Source organism: Onychostruthus taczanowskii, unplaced genomic scaffold, assembly GCF_017590055.1.
Source record: "Onychostruthus taczanowskii isolate IOZ18803 unplaced genomic scaffold, ASM1759005v1 scaffold39, whole genome shotgun sequence".
Taxonomy (NCBI): domain Eukaryota; kingdom Metazoa; phylum Chordata; class Aves; order Passeriformes; family Passeridae; genus Onychostruthus; species Onychostruthus taczanowskii.
In genome coordinates this window covers 3,767,281-3,788,234 of record NW_024501348.1, presented here as the reverse complement: position 1 = coordinate 3,788,234, position 20,954 = coordinate 3,767,281, and the positions used below count along the sequence as shown (strand labels likewise).

The following is a 20,954-nucleotide window of genomic DNA, read 5'->3' as shown; positions in this document are numbered from 1 at the left end:
GTATGGGTTGGCTCAGTAGGCAGGTTCCTTGCTACATAGCTTGTATCTAAAAACTCCTGACTAGCTGGCTCTCACAGGCCTGGCCTGCAGGAATACCAGAGAAATGTAAAGATGTAACCCAAATCCAGACAGACAGGGCTCCTGGTTGGGAAAAAAAATGAAGATGTCAAAGAACACAGAAGACAAGCCCAGAAGAGGTCCAGCACACCTGGCACTTGAATGCAATCTCTGGGTGTTGTGATGGTAACACACGTAGGTAACAAGGCATGTGCTCCATCAGCATGTTGTGCCAAATTAGGTTCTTATACCCAGTGTGCAAGGGGCCAATCCACACTCAGAGTCAGATGTTTGATTTATTTACAGTTCTGCAAAGAAAGGCATGCTGGGTGGCACATCCACTATCAAAACATTTCACTACTTACACATTTAGCAAAGGCATGATTTTTCCTTGGCTATAAGATACATAGCTCTCCTGCTACTTACTGTTCTATTTTTTATTGGTTAAGTGTGCCCCCCTCTTCTTGTGCTAATTAGTCCACACAGTCTTTTCCCTTCTTTTGAGTCAGGGGGCTATGAGTTGGTGGTTACGATCTCCCTCTGCCAGAATTACATTTCACCCAGTTGGCGCTGATTTCAGCACAGTTGCTGAATTGGCTTTGTTAGTTTCTTCCTTATCGTGGGAGCTCTGCCAAATGTCCTTGTGGTCTGTAAATTGTGCATTCTTTTTACCCGCTATCAGCGGGACATCCTTCTTGCTAAGCTTTTTTAACACCACCCTCTCCCCAGCAGGTCTGAGATCACTGAAGCACACCAAGCCCTAAAGTTTAACAAGGCAATTCTTCCAACACTTAACTTATCTTTCTAATATTTTATGCTGGTTTTAACTGAAACAGAGTTAATTTTCTTCACAATGGCTGGCAGGGACTGTGTTTTGGATTTGTGCTGAACACAGGGTTGACAAGATAGAGATGTTTTTGTTATTGCTGGGCAGGGTTTACACAGAGCCAAGGCCTTTTCTGATTTCTGTGCTGCCAGGCTGGTGGGGAGGCTGGGGGTGTTTGGGAGGAGACACAGCCTGGAGAGGTGACCCCAAGTGACAAAGAGACATTCCAGACCATGGAACATCATGCTCGGTATATAAGGCAGGGGAAGAAGGAGGAAGGGGAGGACGCTTGCAGTGATGCCGTTTGTCTTCCCGAGTCACCGTGAGGTGTGATGGGCCCTGCTCTCCTGGGGATGGCTGAGCACCCACCTGCAAGCAGGGAATTCATTCCTTCCTTTGCTTGTGTGCGCGGCTTTTGCTTTCCCTATGGTACTGGCTTTACTTCAACCCGTGAGTCTCCTACCTTAACCTTTTCAATTCTCTCCGCGATCCCGCGGCTGAGGGAGCGAGCGAGCGGCGCCCGGCAGCACAGCCGGCACGGGCTGCGGGCGGGCCCCGAAACTCCGCCGGGGGGCCGCGCTAGGCACGCTGGGGCGGGGAGTTCCGGCTGGGCGCAGCCTACAGGCCAGACCGTGATTACGAACTACATTTCCCACCGAGTCTCGCGGCGAAGAGAGGCGATAAAAGGGGGCGGCAGCGCAGGTGCCGCGGCGGAGGGCAGGTGCGCGTGAGCTTAGGAGCGGTGCTCCTGAGGCCTCATGAAGCCGCAAGAGCCGCCGGAGAGCGGCCCCGCCGCCGCCGCCGCGCTGGAGGCGCTGAAGCAGCGGGCGTGCGAGAGCGTGGATCTGAACGCTGCGCGGCTGGGTGCGCTGAGCCGCGACATCTGGAGCCGTCCCGAGCTGGCGTACGCGGAGCACCAGGCGCACGACGCCCTGACCCGCTTCTTCTCCAGCGGGGACCTGCCCGGCGCCGCCTGGGCCGTGCAGCCGCGCTACAAGCTGGGCACAGCTTTCCGCGCCCTGTGGGGCTCGGCGGCCCCGCAGGACCCGCTCCGCCTCGCCTTCCTCTGCGAGTACGACGCCCTGCCCGGGCTCGGGCACGCCTGCGGCCACAACCTCATCGCCGAGGTGGGAGCCGCCGCCGCGCTGGCGCTGAAGGCCGCCCTGGAGAGCCTGGCGGAGCCCGTGGCCGTGCAGGTGGGAGCCCTCCCGGGGGAGCGGCGGTGAGCGCTCCCTGACAGCCCTGACTGTCTCTGTGCGTTTGTGCTGCAGATCACGGTGCTGGGGACGCCCGCGGAAGAGCAAGGAGGAGGCAAAATAGACCTCATCAAGGCTGGAGCGTTCGATGGCCTGGATGTGGTTTTCATGGCGCACCCCTCGCAAGAAAACGCTGCTTACCTGCCCGACGTGGCCGAACATGAGTAAGTGGGTGGGTTCAGGTGGAAAGAGGTGGTTTGTTATGAGCTTTTTGTTCCCTTCTTGAGAAGGGGATCTGCTTTAGCAGTGGCTGAACCCGGAGCCTTGCAGGTGCCCTTCAGACAAAGGTATTTGCTCTCAGCTCAGGTTAGTGTTAGGGAACGGCACTCTGAGCCATTCTTCCAAAGTGCTGTGTTCAGCCTAGTGCTCAAATCCCTGACTGATCTGAGATAATCTTCCATGTATCCCAAAAGTCCATCTTTTGTTGTGGTATTTCTAGGTGTTTCTTTTAAACATTCATGTGATTATGCCATCTGTTGAAGTAGAATTTAAAGATACAACTGCAGGGTCTCAAACGTCGTCATTCTGTGCTTTCCTAGATGCCAGTCATGTGGTCCTCTATGCATTTTTAATCAGTTTGGAACGTGTTTCATGTTTAGCTTCCTCCTTTTGAAAAGAACTGGCCAGCTAAGCCTGACTGAAGTTTGAATTTGTAGTAACTTCCACACTAAATTTAGTCACAGCCATGTTGTGTGTCGCATCAACTTTTTGGTTTTGATCCAAAGTGGTACTTGTCTTTCCTTCATGTTTGCACCCAGTGTAAGGATGGACAGCAGTCCTACCCTCACACTGCTGCCTCTTCTGCCAGCCATATAACTCTTTGAAATTATACCTTGTCTTCTGATTTTTCAGCCCTGATGTTCAGAGACGGCACTGGCTCGCTTGTGCTTTGAGTCACTTCACTTGTCTTAAAGTACACCTTGCTGGCTGTGCATCCCCAGAATTGTACACAGTACATGAGGTGCAATTGCCTTAGATCTTACTCAGCTGCTGCATGGACCATAGTGTTTCCTTATCATTTTGGAGACAGCTGGCATGTTTGAGACTTCCTCTTCAGTAATTTTCAAGTAATCAACTCTTAGGCAAATGCTTGGTCTTTAAGTACATGATTTTTAAAAAATACTTTGGAGCTTCATTCCTTTCTTGCTCTGCCAGTCTGCAAGGTCATGCTGTTCTTCCTTTGGTGTTGTAAATGTCTGTTTCCACAGTGTTCCAGCAGTAGTCTGCCAGCAGGTTTTGTTCCTGCGTTTTTTGTCACATCCTTCTATGTGTTATGTGATTCCTGATCCCAGGGTCTTACCTTACAGAGACTCCACTAGTAAACTCCCTCCAGTGCAAAAGCTTTTACAAGTATTACATTTGACTGCTTCAGACTAAATTCTGAATTATTTAAATAACTAATTTTTCTTATGATTTGTACTGGGAATTGTGTTCAGATTGGTTTTGCTACTGTCCAGCCTCTGATATGCTTGATTTTACTGACCATTTTGCTTTTACCACCGCTATTTCCAGTGGGTAATTTGCTTCTGTTACTACCAAGTTTCATGGTAAAAAGGCAAGGGTTAGTCTTCACCACCTGGCCAGTTCTCTGCTCCATTCCTTCCTCATGTTTCTAAAGAGTCTTAACTGGTTGTTGTAACGTCCTTCAAGACTTAGCCCAATTTGCCTTTGCTTTACTTTAAGACTATATTTATAATCTTCAAGGTGTAGTTTTCAATGATAGCTTTGTCTTTCTGCTTACAATAACCTTTTGAGTTGGATACAATAAGATTTGGAAATCTCTCTTCAGAGGTCAGGGTCTGCAATAGGATGCAAGTCCTAGATAGCCTTTAAACCTTAGAATGTGGAGGAGGCATGGAATTGAAGTGCTGAGCGAAACAACTTATTACCTCCAAAAGCTTGAAATACTGAGTTTGTCATATTTTTTGTAATTATGAGGTTTCAAAGGCAGACAGTTTTTCTAACTTTAATTGGTCTTTGGTTGTTTGCAGGGAGTTTAAGGACTGATGATCACTAAGTTGCTAGTATTTCTGTGTCTGCAGTTCTGAAAGCTGGCTTGTGCCTGAAATAAGATTAACATATTGGGATAACTGGTGGATACATGCCAAAGTTTGCTGATTCTTATTCACTTACCCTTCACTTAATCAGCCTGTTTATTATTGGACAAAGAGGATCCGCATTCTTCTGCTGGTGTTCTTAAACTGGCTTAGGGTGTTATTATTCTGCAAAATCTGTTGGGTTTTTCTGAGTGTGACGTTTGTGTAGCAAAAGTAGTACAAACAAAGGAATGCTGAAAGAACTTTTTTTTTAAATAAGAAACACATGTTCCTTCTGGAACAGAGTACTGAAGCATGACTTTTTGCTGTACTTTGCCTTCTTTCTGTTTTTTTGAGAATGTCCAGGCATCTTTGTGCCTGGATTTGAGGCGTTGCAGTCTAATACTTGGGATACTAATGGACAAGTTTCTTGCATTTCTTAATGACAATACATTTTAAATAAAATTCCCAGTCTAGAGAATGGGTTCTGTGATTGTCTTGGAAGATTAGTGGGGATAGAAAAAGGCAAGCTTAATTTGGATTGCAGCAGTAGTAAGAGAGGTTTCCTGTTGCAACAGTACACTTCATTGTGTCCCTTTTTGCCTTCCAGAATTTAAGTGCTGGTGTTAACTTGCAGCTGTGGCATGGTTCTGAGCACAAGGGGTCACTTCAGGATAACTGGTTAAGTTGGCAAGACAGAGGGACAAGCAAATTAGGCTGGTCGTGGCTGGATAAGAGACAAGTTTTGTGTCTTGGGGGTGGGAGGAACGCTTGAAGATTGAGTTTTTTCTATAAAGGAGTGGGTATGGAGTACAGATTGTTTTGTGTATTTTATCAATAGTGAGACCTTATAGGTAGATGTCAGTATTTAATGTTTTCCTATTTTGTGAACAGTTCTTGTAAACAGTCTAAAATACTAAGTTATTTTGTTAGGCTAATATTAATGGCCCTCAGATGAAGCAAAGCCTGAATTTTTACTGGATATGTTAAGGTGCAATATTTTATGACTTCTGTGAAGTTGGAGGATAGCCTTTGCTTTAGATTTCCTCCTTGTTGCAAGCCTTTCTACCACTTTTTTAGAAGGGTGCCAGGAGAGAACATCCTTGCTGTAGCATAATAATGTGTATTTTACAATAGGCTGTGCTTTTCCATACTCGTAAAACTTGACTTTTGTTATTTAGACATGGGTTATATGTGGTCTTACGTGCTTTTGCTGTCTTACATACTGTACACAGTTTATTTGACAAGAATTAGGACACTCACCTTCCAATTTTAAATCAGAGAAAAGGAATTGTTATCATCTGAGAAGAGTCTCAGAAAAGTCTCAAAAGGGTCTCAGAAGAAGAGTCAGGCAGTATATAAAAAAAGCGGTGGAGAAATTTAGTTAATATGTGAAGCATGTACTCTTCAGGAAAAGGCTATATAATATGTTACCAGTAACTCCCTTGCCTGACTGGCTCTTGGTATCATTCAATTCTACTGGTTTTCTAGAAATCTTTCAGTGTATTTTTGCAGTCAAAGATAGTTTATCTATGCAACGGTCTGGTGCCAGGTAAATTGTTTGGTGTTATGCTGCACAGAATTTAATGACATATATTTGTGGGAACGAAAGGATGTTTTTCATTTCAAAGATTTTTTTTTTTTTTCAGTGAATGAGAAACAAATAAGCAATGCCTTTTATTTCCTAGTGTGACTGTGAAATACTATGGAAAAGCTTCTCATGCTGCTGCTTATCCTTGGGAAGGAGTTAATGCATTAGATGCTGCTGTTCTTGCGTACAACAATCTGTCTGTTTTAAGACAGCAGATGAAACCGACCTGGAGAGTTCATGGTGAGATCTTTCTTAAACCTAATGTCCAGCAAGTTAGAGTTTAGGCTGTTGAAGTACTAACATAGAATATCACACATTCCAAAGTATTGCACTAAAGCACTAAATTAGTATAGTCACTTCAAATACTATGAAACAGCACCACTTCATTTAAATGGTGTGTCTGCAATTTTTGCAATCATGTCATTGTCCAGAACTAACTGCTCAAAATAGGCTGGGAGGTCAGATTTGAAAGGGGACTGTGATGCCCAGGTAAAGGCTAGACCAGTCTTGAAGTTGCAGTTCAGAAAAAAAAAAATAAAAAAAATATTTTGGTACATGGCATTAAACTCCTTAATATATGGTAAAGGCTAGACCAGTCTTGAAGTTGCAGTTCAGAAAAAAAAAAAAAAAATTTTGGTACATGGCATTGAACTCCTTAATATATGTGGATTTGCTAAGGTGTAAGATTAAATGCTTCCAAAAAGTGAAGTATTACTTATGGCATCACTTTTTGAGTAGTCATTCCATTAATTAGATAGCATTTATTGGAAGGGTCTAGTGGTCTGGAATGAAATTTATTTGGTGAAGTACAAAAAACAAGTGATGGCAGAAGATCATAGTTCTGGTTAGTAGCCCAATCAACTAGATGTTCACTGTATTCTAGTATTTAATATCTAGTAGGTTTTGGATTAGGAAGGCCATTTTGCAGTAAGACATGTTAACCATCAAGCTTGATTTGTCCTACTTCAGCATCATTTATTTCTGCCTGTACAGTGAGAAAGGTTCAAAAGGTGAGGTGAAGCTGCTCTGTAGCTATAAACCCAGGGTTCCTTATTGCACCCAGCACAAATTTTTCCAAGTTGAAATTAAGAAACTTTGTCAATTCTACAGGACTTTTGAATGTAGAGCTGTTTATTTGGAATATTTGTTATGAGCTAAAAATCCTTCCAGAAGTTCTGAGCTGATCATTATGAGTCTTGTCTGCTTATGCTACAATGTATATAATACAAGTGTGCATTTTTCTCCAGGATATCTGGATGGAGTCCTACTGCTTTTGACTATAGATGAAGCTCTTTGCAGTTCTGCTGTGCAGCATGCCCAAATGAATTTCAGACAGCAGGCACAGCCTCTCTATCCTATTTCTCTGTAGAAAACAAGGCACATAATTAAGAGTTTTGGTGTCTGCGACCCATGTGTTGCAGGTTTAAGGCTGAAGAAGCCTAAGTTTTCTGTTGAATCTAAGCCTAAACCCCTGAATACAGCTTTCTTTGTAGTTTCTAGAGGTTACATGGGTAATGTTGGCAAAAAAATCTAAGTACCTAAACAGACCTTCTAGAGGCAATGTTTCCTGAACAGCAGCAAAACTGAAATTAGCAGTTGATATAACTCCTGTCATAAACCTGGTTTTTCAAAGTGGAAATGTTTAAATTACTTCTGGGAAAGGACAAGCAGCCAGAGTGAGATTGAATTTTAAGAATGCTTTCTTTACAGCATTGTGTAGGACACCTCATGTTGTGGACTTTCAGTATAATCAGTGGCTGAATTAAGTGATCCTAAAAATAGTAGTGCTACCCCACTTACAGAAATAATTTCCATTGCTTGAAGTCTAGAATTTCTAACCAATGTTTCATGTACTGAAATATTGTTGTCTTGAGTTCTTCTGAGATTTTGATGTGATCTTTCTTCCCTAGTTATGAGTGGAGTATATGTTGCCCCCTTAAAAATGGGAATGTAATTTTTTTTTTTTTTCCTGCTCAAGAAGTTGTATTAAACAGGTTGCAAAAAAATGTTTCCATCCAGAGGGGCAAATTGGGTGCTACTAATAGTGTGCAGGTAGCCTACTTGTAATTCAGGTGTGCTGTCCAATCCATATTGCAGTTGTATTGAAATTTAACTGTAGACCTGTTCAGACTCTCTCCAGTTCCATTTACAATTGTGCTGGACAAGACAAGTGAAAACTGTTTACCCATGAAGCTACTTGTTCTGAGAAAGCTTAATGTGGGTATGTCATGCAAATTTGCATGAATACTTACTGCTTGCTTTCCTGTGATGTCTGTCCCTCTCGTCTGAGCTGTTCCTGTTGTTATGGACAAATACTGATACTGGATTAATTCAACACTGTTTTTTATTTTGATTATTTTTGAGACTGGAGGTGAAGTTCATAATCTTAATAGGTTTTCTGCACCAAAAGAAATGTTTTATTGTCTATTTGCAACAAATTAATGCTGTCTCTTCAGGCCTCAGTGACACACATCAGTAACTTCTGCAATATTTCCATTTAAGGTAGAAGTTTCTCAGGTTCTACAGAAAACAAATCTAATTCCACATAAAAGAAATTGAGGGTAGAAGGCCAGGGAAACACCCTGTAGGAAGCAACTAGCTGTTAGTGCAGTGACATCTAATGTGGAACTGGGATCTATGATGTATTCTTGTTGAAATGTCTAAATATTTCTGTATTTTATGGAAATGCCTGTGATGCCATAATGGTAAAAGCTGTAGTTAGTCACACATTTCCTCGAGGGAGCACTTTCAGCTCAAACTTGTGACTAAAGCTACATGTATTACGCATTCCAACATTTCTGAAGAATTAATATGAGCAATCTAAATGAACTTTCTGTGCACTGCAATACATATATTATTCCAGTATTGCTGAGAAACTTACTCAGTTTTTCTTCAAGCTCACAAAATAAGTTGCAAACATTCTAATTGAGGAAACATTTAAAAGTTGGAATCCAAGTTATCCCTAATAGCAGGTTTTTTTTTCTTGTTGGCAGGCAGATTGGTTTATGACTCCAGTGCATTGAATTTTAGGGGATTAATTAGAAATGCAAGTTTGGCTTGACTCTGGGATGTAAAACGGATGTCTAAGCAAAGAATGTTGTGAAATTGTGCTGAAAGACGTACATGTTTCATGTAATCTGACATGATGAAGAAGCTTTGTCCACATACTGAGTTTTTAACATTCTTTGTATTTCATGCTCAGCTGATGTTTTGTTGTTTTTGTTTACATGCTTACAGTTCTTGACCCAGGAATTTTGTGACAGGGCTGAAGATTGAACAATTGCATTTAACACTGACAAAACAACTTTTCCCTTTCTGCAGGTGTAATAAAAAATGGTGGTGTGAAACCTAACATCATTCCTTCTTACACTGAACTAGAGTTTTACTTGCGTGCTCCTTCAAGGAAAGAGCTTTCTGTTCTGACAGAGAAGGTTGAAAACTGCTTCAAATCTGCAGCAGTGGCCACAGGATGCAAGGTAAGAATATATTCATTGTCATGTGTTTCTGTTACACAGACCAGAACAGGAAATCAATGTTGACTTTATTTGTCTGCATAGTGTTTAACTGAAGTAAATCTAAATTACTGTTACACTTTTTGCTCTTCTGTTGCTTTGCGTCCTGAAAGAAAGCTTTGGTTTGTAAATATAATGCCACAGAATCCTAGAGGAATCTGTGTTGGGAGAGACCTCTGGAGGTCATCTGGTCTAATTCTCCATTCAGAGCAGGACTAGTTAGAGCAGGTCGCTGAGTGTCATGTGAACTTTTGAATGCTTCCAAGGATGAAATTCTACCACCTCTCAAAAAGTGCTGTACACATCTCGTGGTGAACAAGGATTTCCTAATGTTTATGCTGCAATGACTTGAGCAGTGACACAGGTTTCCTGCAGAGATTGCAGTGTTTCCATCTTTGGAGATACTCAATATGGTTCTGGGAAACCAGCTCTAGGTGACCCTGACTGAGCAGGGGAACTGGACAAGATGACCTCTGTAGGTACTTTCCTGCATCAACCCTCTGTGATTCTGTTGTATCCAACGGGAATTTACTTTGTTGCTTCTTGTTGCATCACTTTGACATCTGAGAAGTCTGGTTCTGCCTTCTCTGTACCCTTCCCATGTGGTAACTCTAGACAGCAGGGAGATGCCCCACTAACCTTCTGTGAAGGCTCAGCAGATCAAGTTTGTTCAGCCTGTCCTTGTACATCGTGTTCTCCACCTAATCATCCTGGTGGCCTTCCCCTGGCCTAGCTCCAGTCTTGATTTGAGGAGAAACCAACCAAACACAGCACCAGATGTGGTCTCACATGGGTTGTCTACATCAGTAATAAAAATACTAAAACACTAATGGCACCAGTCTCAGTTGCAGATGAGTGCTACAAGTAACAGGCAGCAATGTGGTGTTTTGTGCCGCTGATTATAAAACACTTGGAGCTTGCATGTCTTGTGTCATCTGAGCCAGACATGTTGTCATGCAAAGCTAGGCTTGGTCATGCACTATCTGCTCTTAAATGAGTTAAATCTTAAATCTTGTGTGGTGGATCTTCACAATCACCTTGTGATTTGTGAGCCTGGGCATGAGTTCTAGGAGGATTTATTTGCTCTGTAATCCCTCTGGGAACTTGAGGCTAGGATGGTCTGAGGAGTGTGTAGTTTTCAAGGACCTCCTCTTGGCCCTTCAAGAGGATGTGACCTTTAGCTGTTGTTCAGTGAGCTGGAACATCCCTCAGTTTCAGTGACACTTAAAAAAATAATAGCTCCGAGTCTGCATTTCTGCTTCTCTTACTCTGCATCCTTGGATGCATCCTGCCTGATCCCATGTGCATTCAATTTCTTTAAGTGTCCTGTAATTTCTTTTTGTTTTGCTGTGGGTGATGCTTCTGTCCTACAGATAGTGCTGCTAGGCTCAGAGACCTGGGAGGCTTGATGGCAAACCTCACCTGTAGAAACAAGCAAAACAGGTATTGGGTCTTCTGTCTGTTTTTTTTCCCCATATTATTGGTTGTTAGGTCCATTGCCTCATTAAACAGCAGGCTCATGTAGCAACTGAGTGATTTTTTCAATTAGCATTCTCATTTGTTTTGCTTTTAGTAAATGGAAGTGTGTCTTATCTAGGTGGTTCAAGCAATATGATTACCTTTTTGTGTGGCTAAGATAGATGGTTGTACTTGGCTCTGTTAATTACAAGTTTATGACTAATTCAGCTGTGAAAAGAATGTATGTGGTCATCAAAACAAATAGGTATGGAGTATGTGAATGTTAGCATGTCACTTTTATAGTCTTTTTGAGACATTAGATGTTGTTTTCCTATGTCCCCTTCACTATATCTAGAAAAGAGTTTCAGAAAGTGCACTTTATGCAGAATGAAAGTTAAGACCTCTTTTGAAATTTGACATTGATAGATTTTTTTTTCCATTTGTTTTCAAATTTCTTACCTGTATGAAGCCATTTCATGAATGGGGCTGTTGTTATTGGAAGCATTCTAAAAAAAAGTAACATACAGTTTGATAAAAGCCTATGTTTATTTCTATGTAGTTTAGTAGTATCTGCAGATAAAATCATTAGACACTGTTACAGGAAATATTTATTTCCTATTTTTGGAGAAAATTTTGAAATCCTTTCTTCTGGAATTTGGCTGTCTAGTGCAAACTGAACAGAAGACCAGCTGTGTTTTGATGGAGGGTAATATTGGGCAGAATGTTGTATTTTTGAAAGAAATAGCACTTACGTCTGTTTTGCCTCAGGCTTGAAGTCTGCATTTGTAGGGGTTTTTTTTGGCCTTCAGATTGTTTACATTGAACTGGCTTACACTGGAGAAAAACTTACAATAATTTGGGGTTTTTGTCTAGGTGGAAATAAAAGGTGGTGAAAATGATTACTACAATGTGCTTCCAAATAAGAGCCTGCAGAAAATTTACAAGGAGAATGGAAAGAAGCTTGGAATAGATTTTATATCAGAAGATGCTATCTTGAATGGTTTGTCAGGTAACTCCAGCTGCATTTTTCATTGTGTGTTAAGCTAAGATTGATCAATCTTCAAGTGTATAAAATAACAAATTAGAACTGTGTATAAAATAACAAATGAGAGCTAAGTTAAACACAGTTTGGTCAGAAGAAAAAGCCAAATTACAAAGCTAAAGCTCTGTAGAAGGTTTATATCTCTGGACTGTGTTTCTGTATTTGTTGTAGGAGCTAAGAACAGGTAAGAAAAGCTGTAAACACCTTCTTATAATAGCTCTGAAGATATTTCAAGTAATAAACAGTTTGGATGGGGGAAGGGATGGAAAGCTAAGAGCAGTCTTTCTGAGAACATGAGGATGTGTGATGAATTGTCTCTCATTCTGTGGCTTTAAAATACAGAATCTTGATTTGCTATAAATGGGGATGAGATTTTGTTTTCAGGAACTTTTTTTAATAATATTGTCCAAGCTTACATATAAACAAATCTATTAGAATCTTAACAATTATTTTAGAGGGAGTTTTTGGAGAGATATGTAACTTGAAGTTTAAGTATCTCACTAATTTAATCTTTTCATTAACAACTAATTACATGCCTCTAATTTTAGTTCATGAGTTCAACAGATTAGTTTTCCAAAGGGTGCTCTTCAAGTAGGTGTTCACTTTTGGGTCTTGACTCAAGCGATTTAACTTTTTTGGTCTCTGAGCTATAACAGAAATGGGAATTCTTGAATGCTTAGGTGGGTTTCTTGTTATCCTTAACACTTTTTTTTTTCATAATCTTCCTACAGGAGCTCTTTTCAAGTCTCAACTTCTGCTCATACTTTTAGCCTTCACTTCTGATCTTAACTGTATTTATGAACATTTTCTCTCCATTCATGCTAAAGGTTTTTCGCTTAGAAGGAAGATACTGTTCTCAGTAACAAGTTATTTTAATTAGTTTGATTGTGGTACTTGTCTTCTCTATATTAAATGCAGATTATCTTTGGAGATTGGACAAATCTGGTGTTTAGGAGCAGCTCTCCAAACTTCTTTTTGTGGGTAGGGGAGACATTGTATCTAATGTTATTCTTGATATCTAATGGTGAAGGCATTTTTTCTGTTTCTTACTTCCCTTCCAAATTAAACAGTGGTTCATTGTCTTGTGTTTAAAAACAAGTTATAACTTAAGGCAGATTCTTCCTACTTTCTTCAGTGTAATACAAATAAGATTTACTGCTTTGCTTGTTTACCCAAAGAAGGGGACTGAGGAACCTTAAAATGTTTACTGTAGTGCAACTTTCTGGAGCTCTGCTAGTTGGTTCCTTCAAACCATGGTAGTAAGGATGATCATGAATATCAGTGATTTTGCTTTTGTTCAGAGGTTTTGAAGTGAACTTTTCACAGACACCCTGCAGCAATAGGGCTTTCATATGTAAGTTATATGATATGCTCAATGTTAACCATTAGCTTGCTTAAACCAAAACTCCCTGTATGGCTGTCCTGTCCTTGAATTATGTGTCACATGTCAAAATGTGCATGAGAAATTGCTTTTTTTATCTCATACTGCAGTAGGGTTTACTGAATTTTCTTTCCACAGCTTTTCCTCTGAATTTTTGCAGTGGGAATTCAGGAGAGATAACAAAGCACAGTCTCCAGAGCCATAGGAGTGGAACTTTGTATGCTACCCTTTTCTGGGTGGGGGAGGTTGAGTATTTCTTGTCGTCTTTTTCAAGACCTCTATTTCTGTTTAGTTTTCATGTGGTTTTCAATGTTTTCTTTTAGGATGTCAGTTTCTTCTGTTGAAAGGGAAGGAAGATAGCTCAGTTGCTTCTCCATGTCTGTGCAGCAGAACAGTCGTTAAGAGCTGAGCGCACTCGCTGCCACCTCTGCATGGGCATTAGTGTGGCTCTGCTCCCAGGTATCGCTCTAGGCAGATAAGCGTCCCCAAGGCTTCCCTGAGTACCTCAGATCACAGGCTCTGGCTGTGCCCCGCACAGCTCTGCTCGCTGGGCACACAGCCAGGGGGATGTGACTCACTGTGAGACTGAGCTAGCTTGGACCAGGTGCCAGGGCCTGTTTCTCCTTCTACTGTTTGTAGGGTAGCTGTACTACAGGATATCCATAACCTCCTAAAGCAGATGGCTTAGTCACACGTGTCTTAGTTGGGACACTCACGCCTGTGGTAACTTAATCTAGTCAAAATGTAGTATTCATGGGGTTCATTGGCTTCCTGCGCACAAAACTGATAAAGAAAAATCTTAAGAAGGTCTAGTATATATTTGAAAATTCCACTTTTGAATCTTGGGATTGTATATAAATGTTTGCTGGAATCTTTTGTGTTTCCCCTCTGTTCTTCTTGGTGGTAATACTGACTCCATTAAATATGCAGTGACTTGAAGAGGCTTCAGGATATATTTTTGAGAGGCTGGAAGTCCAGTATCTCTCTGTTGAAGATAGCACAGGATTATGTAAATTGCATATACTGCAATTACTTATGCTTCCAGAAATAATCCCAATCTGTATGTGTCTAGCAAGCACACAATTTCAGATGTTTTAGTGGAAACTGTTGGAACACCTGATGTTATAAACATCCAGCTATGTTATTCCCATAAAGGGTGTAAGATTTTGTCTGATAGAGGGGAAGATTTAGCTGTCACATTTTTAATAAAAGCTGCCTGGATTTTGCCTCTCCATGTTACTAGAAAATACCCAATTTAAATGTCTTCTACTCAGCAAAAATAACATGTCAACTGGTAGTACATTGAATATGGATATAAATTTAGGAGGAATGGCATGACTGAGAGCTATGATGCAGTGAAATTTCTAATATTTCATTTGCTAAGTGGAAGTATGAAAAAGGTCAGCACAGTCTTTGTAGCAATTTGTGTATTGGGACTTAGTAAGGCAGGTCTAGAACCCTTGGTTTAGTCTGGAGCATGTAGAACTTCTGGTTTGTCTGTCCAGATTGACCAAAGAAGGAATCAGTAGTGCGGACTACTGGAAATTAAAGTAACTTATTGCTGTGCCAAGAGTTGGATTTTCTTCAAATCCATCCTGAATTTGTGGGAAGAGGTGTTTTTGAGCAAGCTTTGTTGTTTCCCTTATCTGTAAGCAGAGTAAATAGTAAACTCTTGTCCTCGTAATGTAGGCTCTGTGGACTCACTTTCAATAACTATAGGCTTCCAAGTAAAATCTGTATTTTCCCATCATTTAATTACTAAATCTTAAGGCACTAGCAGTACCTTCTCTTCATAAAGTATCACAATATAGAGGCTACCTGATGTGTTAACATTAAATTTTATACACCATTGCTAAACAAACAAATTCTTGCGTCTCTGGCCCCAGAAAAGTTAATTGGGATCTTAATGGGTCATCGCTATTTTTCCCTGATAAAAAACAATGCTTCCTCTGGTACCTGATTTGACAATGACTGGTATATTGATTTCTCCAGCTTTGAAATGTCATTTTAACAAATAATGAGTGGATTGCTTGTTTGGGAAAAAAGCAAAACCAAAACCACTTGGCATGTAGTTGTAGACTCTTGGATGATTTACTGTGAAGAATCTTCTACTTTGGGATGATATCATTCAGTAGATAAGGCTGTGAGATAGGTGCTAGATAACATACTGAAAATGATAGGCATGAAAGAATCATCATTAAAATTTGCAGCATTGCTATCAGGTGTTTGTCCACAAAGCCCTAGCATTTTGTCTGGAGTTCAGTTCTGATTTTATTTCAGGGGTGCTTGTGCCGTTGAGATTTCCATAACTGAAAATAATCAAAACACATGGGGGTAAAAACAGTTACCCTCTATCCGTTTTTGTTTAAAGATAAATAGTTTCTACTTTAGTCCCCTACAGAATGCTGAATATTTGCATATTGGTGAGAAGCAGGAATTGTTTGGCCTAGTTCTAAAGGGCTTTAACAGGAAAATAGTTGAAATGCTTGGCACTCCCAAGGTTTGCAGCCTTCCTGTTTCTGAATTAACAGCTTACTATCAGGAGATGCTTGATAAAAATGAACAGTAAAAGGGATAAGAACATGCTGATACATCTTCCTTGCAGTCCATTAACTGGTCATTGACCAGAAGTGCACTGGAGAGCAGCACCTGAAGATGGCTAGTTAGGGAAAACGCCTTGGTGACAGGACATATTTGTATGGATAATGGCTCATTAGAAATGTTCTTATTTTAGTATTTGGGGCAAAGGATACTCCATTTTAGATATGGGCTGGAGAGAATATCTATCATGCATTTTCTTACAGCATTCAAAACTGCCCAACACTTTTTCATTAAGAAAATCTCTGCTGCTTCTAGGTTCCACAGACTTTGGAAATGTTACGTTTGTGGTCCCTGGGATTCATCCTTATTTTTATATTGGCTCTGATGCATTGAATCATACTGAGCAGTATACAGAAGCTGCAGGTGAGTGGAAGTGAAAGCAATGAACATTAATAGTAGAGCTGCAGAAAAAGCTGACAAATGTAGAATTTCTTGGTTTGTGGTTGAGGCTATAAGTATATGGGTAGGATATACTCCTCATACTAAAAGGTGATAACATCCAGACAAAAGAAATTAGAAGGATTATCCGTAACAACATATTCAGAAGATTTTCTAAACATGAGCTGAAAGTAATTTTTACTCCTAAAATACAGAAAACCTAACAGTGCTAGCTTATAAAACTCCACATTTTCTGAAGAGCACAATGTGAACACTCAAATTTCCTGTTCTCAGTCTCAGTTGTTTATATCAGTAGCAGAAAATTAAGTACTTGCAAAAGAAAAAAAATGTTTTGAGGCATGGGAAAATAGATGCAAGTAGATTTTTAAGAAATCATACAAGTAGATTTTTAAGAAAACGCTTTTGCAGCTGAAATGTATAATCTTACTTTATAAAATATTCCTTGTGCAGTAAACAAGTGGTTTAGTATTGGTAATCTAACCTGAAATTCCTCTTACTTTTTTTTCTGCAGGGTCGGAGACTGCTCAGTTCTATGCCTTGCGCACAGCAAAAGCTTTGGCAATGACAGCACTGGATGTCATTTTCAAGCCAGGTCTCTTAGAAGAAGTCAGGGAAGACTTTAGAGAAGTGAAGCTGAAAGAAGAGGAACAAACAAATCCAGTAGAACCTAAAAAAGAATCTGGTGTTGGTGAAGGAGCATGTGCATCACACTAAACTTGATTAAAACATTCTCAGTAGCACTGACTTAATGGAGATGCTCTATTTAAATCCCAATAGGGGCTGGATAAACACATAGCTGAAGAAATTATGATTTTATTTAATTTGGAGAAGTAAATAGTATAATTGCTTTCAAAAAATGTGAAATTTCATCTAGCTGTAATGTTTGTGTTCACTATGGTGATGATTTTCATACAGAGATCTCAAATATGTTCTTTTTAATTTGCAGTGTTGAATAAATTATAGTGTTTAGATCCCTTGTCAGTGATTTTCTATGTGTGCTATATTAATATCCTTATAGAGGAAATATGGCAGTTTTCTGTTCTAAAATAAGCACTTTTCATTTAGTGATCATACGCTGAATCTGATCTGTGAAGCTTTTATGAAATTTCTGGTCAGTCACTTTTCTTGGGACAAGATGGAGACTTAAAAAATGAACTGGTTTCACTGGAGAGAAGGGGCTATGTTTGGAAATATAATAGTTAGGCTATGTTTTTATAATAGTAGCTTCCAGCAATGGAAGAGGATTGTTTGGATAGGAATGCAATCTGTAAAGCTTGATTGTTCTGAAAGACATTGATTTTCCTCCTAGTAAATTTTGGAGGTGTTGTGGAGAAGTCATGGATCACAAAATTGAAAAGCAGCTAAATGTTTATTTGATTAAATCAACACATTTAAACTACTGCAAGAAAAATTCTTGCAGGTGTCCACACAAGGTGTTGCATTAGCTTAACTGGTCTGAAGGAGGTGTATAAATTTAGCTAAATCAATGGAAATCTTTGTCACAAAGCTACAAGTGTGGTGCCATGAAGCAATAAATAGTTGTGTGCAAGTCCCTCTAGTAAGCTCAGAGGAGCTTGCAGTGAGCACTGCTGGCTTTTTTAACCTGTTTATTCCCGTGTCCTAAGCAGCAGATCTGTGTTAGATACGTGTGGTTGGTCCATTTAATCTTCGTTATTTTGCTTCCCAGGGACATTGATGCTGCAGTTTTATCAAGGTGGTGTTTTGTGTGCCCAAATATGTTAGGATGTCTTTTGGTTCACTGGTTTAAGGATCTTGTGAGTACACAGAAAAGAAGTCAGTGGACAGATGGAGTGAGAAAGCAACTTATTGATTAATGTTCTCCTAAGCACAGGTATTACTGTAAGCAACAGAAAGGAAGGCAGGCAGGCTGTATTCTTCAGGAAGTCAGAATAACTGTCTTTCAGTAAACTTTTTCTTTTTTTAACAGTCTCTAAATGGTAAACTCTAAAACTCTGTTCAGCATTTATAGTTTATTGATTTCTATATTCACTTTACTATTACACCAGTATCCTTGCTTTCATTAGCAAACAGTTTTCACAGATGGATATGAGAAACAGGTGAAGGTGGGACTCTGAGCTATACACGTGTCCAGGATAGTAAGGAATACTAAATCTAACTGAAATTTGTTCTAAGGTTTGTCAGAGGAAGTTTGTCCTTAACTTTTATTTCACAGTCTGCCTTGCTGGTTCTCGGACACAATTGCAATTCATCAAGATCTACTGGGTTAACAGGCTTGTGCATTGATTTCCTTAGCACATGTGGCTTTTTATTTCTTCCTGCAAGAATTGCTTAACTCATTTTTTTGCTGATTTTAAGATGGAGTGTTTGGATCCCTCGTAGATAGCACAGGCTGTGTTGTTATGTTTCCTACAAGCTGATATGCATTAAAGCCTTCTCAGTTCTCTTTGTTCAGACTTCTTAGCTGCATCATATCCAAGATCAGTTAATTAAACTTCTCTGAACTAAAAGTGTGTCTTCATTTTGTTGTAATCATTGCTGGAATTAAAATGGAATTGAAGTACTTATTAAGGATGAGTTGATATTAATAAAGGAATTTAATTGTGATGGAATTTTCTTGTCCTTTGCTTAATATTGGGATGCTGCATGATTTTGAGTAGCATGTTTGATTTTTTCTTTTTCACCTCTAGTTTGTTATGATTATGTAAGATAGATTGAGGGTGGTTTAAGCTTTCCATTTTGGTCTGCATTTGGTTAATGCTTTTCAAATACAGTATTTAATCTTACTCTTTATAATCTTATGGCTGTTTTAACTGTTAAAACATGCTGGAATTTATACAGTAAGTCAGAATGTGAGCTTGTGAGTGATCACTGAAGGATCTCTGTTAGGCTAAAGCTGGTCTAGCCTCCAGTTTGAGGTGGGAATTACCACCAATACTAGGCCAGGTGATCTTGGCTTCATTTGCCAAATCCTTGAATCCTCGTTCAGCCTCCTTTCTCAACTCCCCATGTGAGCTAATTCCAGTTTGTCTCAGAACGTTCATTCTTGAGGTCCAGAACTAAAGCAATCTTGGATTTAACCTTGCAATTTTAATATCACAGTGATACTATGTATGGGAGAATTTTAGTTCCTGTGGGAATAAAACTTTGATTTTCTGTCATTTACGCTCACAAATCATGGGTATATGAAAATATCCAACATGTTTTTCAAGTTACCTTAACTACAGTCTTCCCCAAGCTGTTTGTAATTTAAGAATATTGGAATATTTGTCAGGATTAGTATTCTCAGTAATAAATCAAAATGTGTGGGTAATGGACTGTAATGCCTGAAGTTATTCTGAATTGCTGATGGCAAATGACAGCTGTGAAAGAATGAGGTGGTGATGTCCAGATGTTGTGAAGCCTCTGCCAGCTTACCAAACTACTGTTATTTTCTTATTTAGTATCTGTCTTAGAACCTGAGTAAAAGATACACCTTGTTTGAAGCAAAACAAAAAATGAAGCATTGAATGTGATGGGTTTATTTTTTATGAAAAGATTTGAAGGAGAGAACTTGCAACCTGCTGTGTTCCTGGTGCAGAAGAGCCCAGCAGTCTTTCTTCAAGTGGGATGCAGTTTTATGTTCTTGTGAATCTTATTTCTCTAATTGCATCCCCCTACTGTGAGTGGTCCCATTGCAGTCACAAGGAGCAGGACCATGTTCCTCTGAGGAAGAGTCATGACACATTAGCTGTTGAAGTTTCTCTAGTATTCATTGAATGATCTCATAGCTTGATAACAGCGTTCCTGAGAGCAGTCTTGTATTTAGAGCAAAATGTTTAAGAATAAATAATTTTGAAATAACAAAGAAAAAGTCATCCTACATTATTTCTTTTTTACCCCTGAGGTTTGCAATTTTTTTGTCCTACAAGTAGCAGCCCTCCACAGAAGTTTTGTCCGCCAGACTGTTTCATTGACAGCTGCTGCCACCCACATTTTGTTCTTACTAGGGAGCAAAAGTGCATCCTGCATAAGTGCTCATGTCCAGACTACACTAAGCCAAAGTTGGATAAGTTTGCTGCTGGTTTAGATTCCTCTAGGCACTAATGGAAGCCAGAAGTATCTGACAAACTCACTGAGGATTTTTCTTGAGCTACAACTGCATCTAATGTTGCTATTTAAAATTAAAGTGAGAAGCCCTGTGCTTCACTCCTAGTGAAGTCCGCATGGTTGAGAACAGTGTAAGAATATGGAGCTCTTGTTTATGTTTCATAGAGGTAAAACATTATAAAAGAAAGGCCTTATAAAATCAGGCCTTGCTCAGCTGAATTAACAGCTAGCCTCTTAAGTTCCCGTGAGAAAGAATTCTAGGAATGAAAATCAGTTTGCACAACAATCTATTATTGTGAGAAAAAACGGGTTGCACCTGTGAGAAATAAAAAGTCTATCCCATGAGAATCCGCGACGAAAATATGTAAACACCTGTGTGAAGAGGAAGTCTTAGCACATTCACACACAAGCACCGTCTAACCAAAGAATTGAGTGGCAAGAAAGTTACTAACCAATTAGAATTAAACAGGATGACTTTGAAAAATCAAAAATATCAAAATCAAAATAGGTATTTGAGTGGCAAGAAAGTTACTAACCAATTAGAATTAAACAGGATGACTTTGAAAACGGTACCAAAATAGGCTGTAACATTCAAGTGGGGCTTTTTGCCACTGAAACTTTGAAGTGCTGTGCCTGTTGTTATTCACTGGCTATTGTTGCAATAGCTCTAGAGTTTCAGAGAATCACAGAATGGTTTGGGTTGGAAGGGAGATGAAAGGACCATCTA

The 20,954-nt window shown here is 39.9% G+C and overlaps 1 protein-coding gene across 4 annotated transcripts; it reads left to right on the top strand.

The window, feature by feature from the left end:
* Positions 1-1,070: 1,070 nt before the first annotated feature.
* On the top strand, positions 1,071-18,745 carry PM20D2 (peptidase M20 domain containing 2). Of its 4 annotated transcripts, none has more exons than XM_041412393.1 (8): positions 1,071-2,079; positions 2,155-2,303; positions 5,864-6,006; positions 9,088-9,242; positions 11,610-11,745; positions 13,298-13,404; positions 16,016-16,123; positions 16,671-16,803. In XM_041412393.1, the coding sequence occupies exons 1-7, from the start codon at positions 1,642-1,644 to the stop codon at positions 16,091-16,093; spliced, it is 1,206 nt and encodes a 401-aa protein (XP_041268327.1). In that variant the 5' UTR covers positions 1,071-1,641; the 3' UTR covers positions 16,094-16,123; positions 16,671-16,803. The 4 variants fall into 4 exon arrangements, 2 of the variants coding, with proteins under 2 accessions (XP_041268327.1, XP_041268326.1); XR_005953249.1 differs by lacking the exon at positions 13,298-13,404 and adding an exon at positions 13,483-13,618 and having other exon boundaries at positions 1,076-2,079; positions 16,671-16,691; XR_005953248.1 differs by lacking the exon at positions 13,298-13,404 and having other exon boundaries at positions 1,075-2,079; positions 13,483-16,123; positions 16,671-16,711.
* Positions 18,746-20,954: the final 2,209 nt, after the last annotated feature.

Bases quoted from the DNA above. Each gene is read 5' to 3' on its own strand.
- PM20D2 (XM_041412392.1), top strand. From the start codon at position 1,642: ATGAAGCCGCAAGAGCCGCCGGAGAGCGGCCCCGCCGCCGCCGCCGCG. The intron at 11,746-16,015 runs GTAACTCCAGCT...TGCTGCTTCTAG, and splicing joins TATCTTGAATGGTTTGTCAG to GTTCCACAGACTTTGGAAAT. The intron at 16,124-16,670 runs GTGAGTGGAAGT...TTTTTTCTGCAG, and splicing joins GCAGTATACAGAAGCTGCAG to GGTCGGAGACTGCTCAGTTC.